The 2,036-nt window shown below is 27.9% G+C and overlaps 1 protein-coding gene across 1 annotated transcript in view; it reads right to left on the minus strand.

The window, feature by feature from the left end:
* Nucleotides 1-518: 518 nt before the first annotated feature.
* LOC106692630 (aminoacylase-1) overlaps nt 519-2,036 on the minus strand; it is a gene marked incomplete in the record, with an annotated part of 36,448 nt that continues 34,930 nt past the window's right edge. The window contains 2 exon segments of the mRNA XM_067053156.1: nt 519-719; nt 1,881-1,941. Coding sequence (XP_066909257.1) covers nt 576-719; nt 1,881-1,941 — 205 coding nt within the window.

Genomic DNA, 2,036 nt, shown 5'->3' on the forward strand with positions numbered 1-2,036 from the left:
ACAGGCGGATTCGTCAGGAATGCTCCAGTGTTACCGAACTATTTTTTCTATTATACACATTAATTCTTCAGTATTAGCGGATTTTTCAAACGTTTCTGAGTTGTAAGTTAAAAAATATGAGACACACATAAACTATGATGTCAAATCTAAACGGTTAAGATAAATACATTCTCCTTGAAGAACTTAAAATTAATGAGTATTCTTGTCAGAAATTCCAATGGGAACGAATAGGTAGGTTACAGAGTTTACAACGCATCTGGACTGTTTTTGGCAAATGAAGTTTACATTTATCCAGCATTCTTTCTGAAATATGTCATGAAGAAATTAAAGGTGATCTTATGTAGCACAAAACATCTATACAAAAAATACCAAACCATTCCCTAGTCTAAAATAGAGAATACATTGGCCTTAGGCAAATCCACGGCACATATATATAGTGATTAAAATACTTGTTAAAAATAATAATCAGGTTAGATAGCTGTATACCTGAAAAATTAATAAGTAAATAAAAATGAACGTTAATTTTAACAACCAGTTTTTATTCAGTTTTTCCATTCAATTGTAGCAATCTGTATTCAGGCATTAGCTACATTAGGGATAAGTTTTTCATAAATTGAAATCCCTTTGAGGAAAATATCCTTGTTCAAGTATTCGTTGTGGTCGTGCAATCTTACACTGGAGTTGTTGAATGGTGAGAAACCGATGGCTGGTATACCAACCTGAAATAAAATAAATCCAAGATATTTATTATTGTATAGATATTGTTGCATGCAAAATTTTGGTGATTTTTATATTTCGGCTAAATACTGATGTCCACTGGTATTAACAGCACCAATTAACGACGATTTAAACCTTCTCTCATAACCTTCCCCTGTTTCCTAATTATTTGTGAATCTAGTTATACAATAACATTTTTCAATCAGAACACACGGTTCAGAAGACCTATCTACTTGATATTAAGTACAAAACTATTTTTATTTTTGGAGCCAAGATTTATAAAGGAGTAGGTTTTTATGATACTTATTTTAATTGTTTCAAAGAAAATTAATAATCTTGTCAATTTGTGAGGACTTAAAAATTGTAAAATTTAAGCTATAAATAAAGCTTTTTATCATTAAATATAATAAAGTTTTAGCAAATAAATCCTTTGAAACTTAGTTGTAGGAGTACAACCTATTATTTAAATTTAAAATTTTTGTTATTGATAAAACATAACACTGATATTAAATTAACTATTTCAGATTTTTCAAATTTAAAAAAAAAAAACAAATTTTTTCTGCCTGCAGTTACAAATTATGCTACTTTTCCTTTTTAACTTTTAGTCAAATTATTAACATGGTATTTCTGTAAAAATAGCTTTATCTTTATATATCAGGCTTTAAGGTGCCCAACCAAGGCACCTTTGCGACAATGTGGTAAGTATGGGGTACATATTTGGCACATTGCCGGTCAATAAGTTTTTAAAATCTTTGTACTAATTTTATTATTAAAAAAAAATTGTTCACATTCTCATATATGTTTTACTACCATGATTTTCTTTTTATTTGTTTTAAGTTGAATTGCAATTTCTTTAAAAGGATAAAATAACCTGGAATTTGTTAAAATTGACGATTAACAAATAGATTGTACATGGTTACTTCTGCCCATACATTTTTATTTAATAATGATAGTTATTGAATGTTTTCATTATATAGGTTCAATTCGAAATTCAGAGAGAACATACAAAAGAAGGCAAATATGTTTAAAAATGTTAAAGAGAAAAATATGTTTAAAATGAAGGTGAAGTTTGGCACCCCGGCATTAAATAATTAACAACTATTTGATCTTCTTAACCCAAGGTTCATTAAGTAACGATTAATTATGAATCAGTCCGTACTCACCCCTCTTACGAATCTTGCGTCAGATGCAGCAAAACAATTTAGTCTAATATACTTCATTCCACTGAAATATAAATGGAAAAAATATATAACTCTTTATTAAAATAGAATAAACTATTATTAATAATGCCAAAGAAGAATATATTTATAAAAATAATA

The sequence above is a fragment of the Halyomorpha halys genome, unplaced genomic scaffold (genome assembly GCF_000696795.3).
Source record: "Halyomorpha halys isolate HHAL.00 unplaced genomic scaffold, Hhal_1.1 Scaffold64.1, whole genome shotgun sequence".
In the NCBI taxonomy this organism is placed as follows: domain Eukaryota; kingdom Metazoa; phylum Arthropoda; class Insecta; order Hemiptera; family Pentatomidae; genus Halyomorpha; species Halyomorpha halys.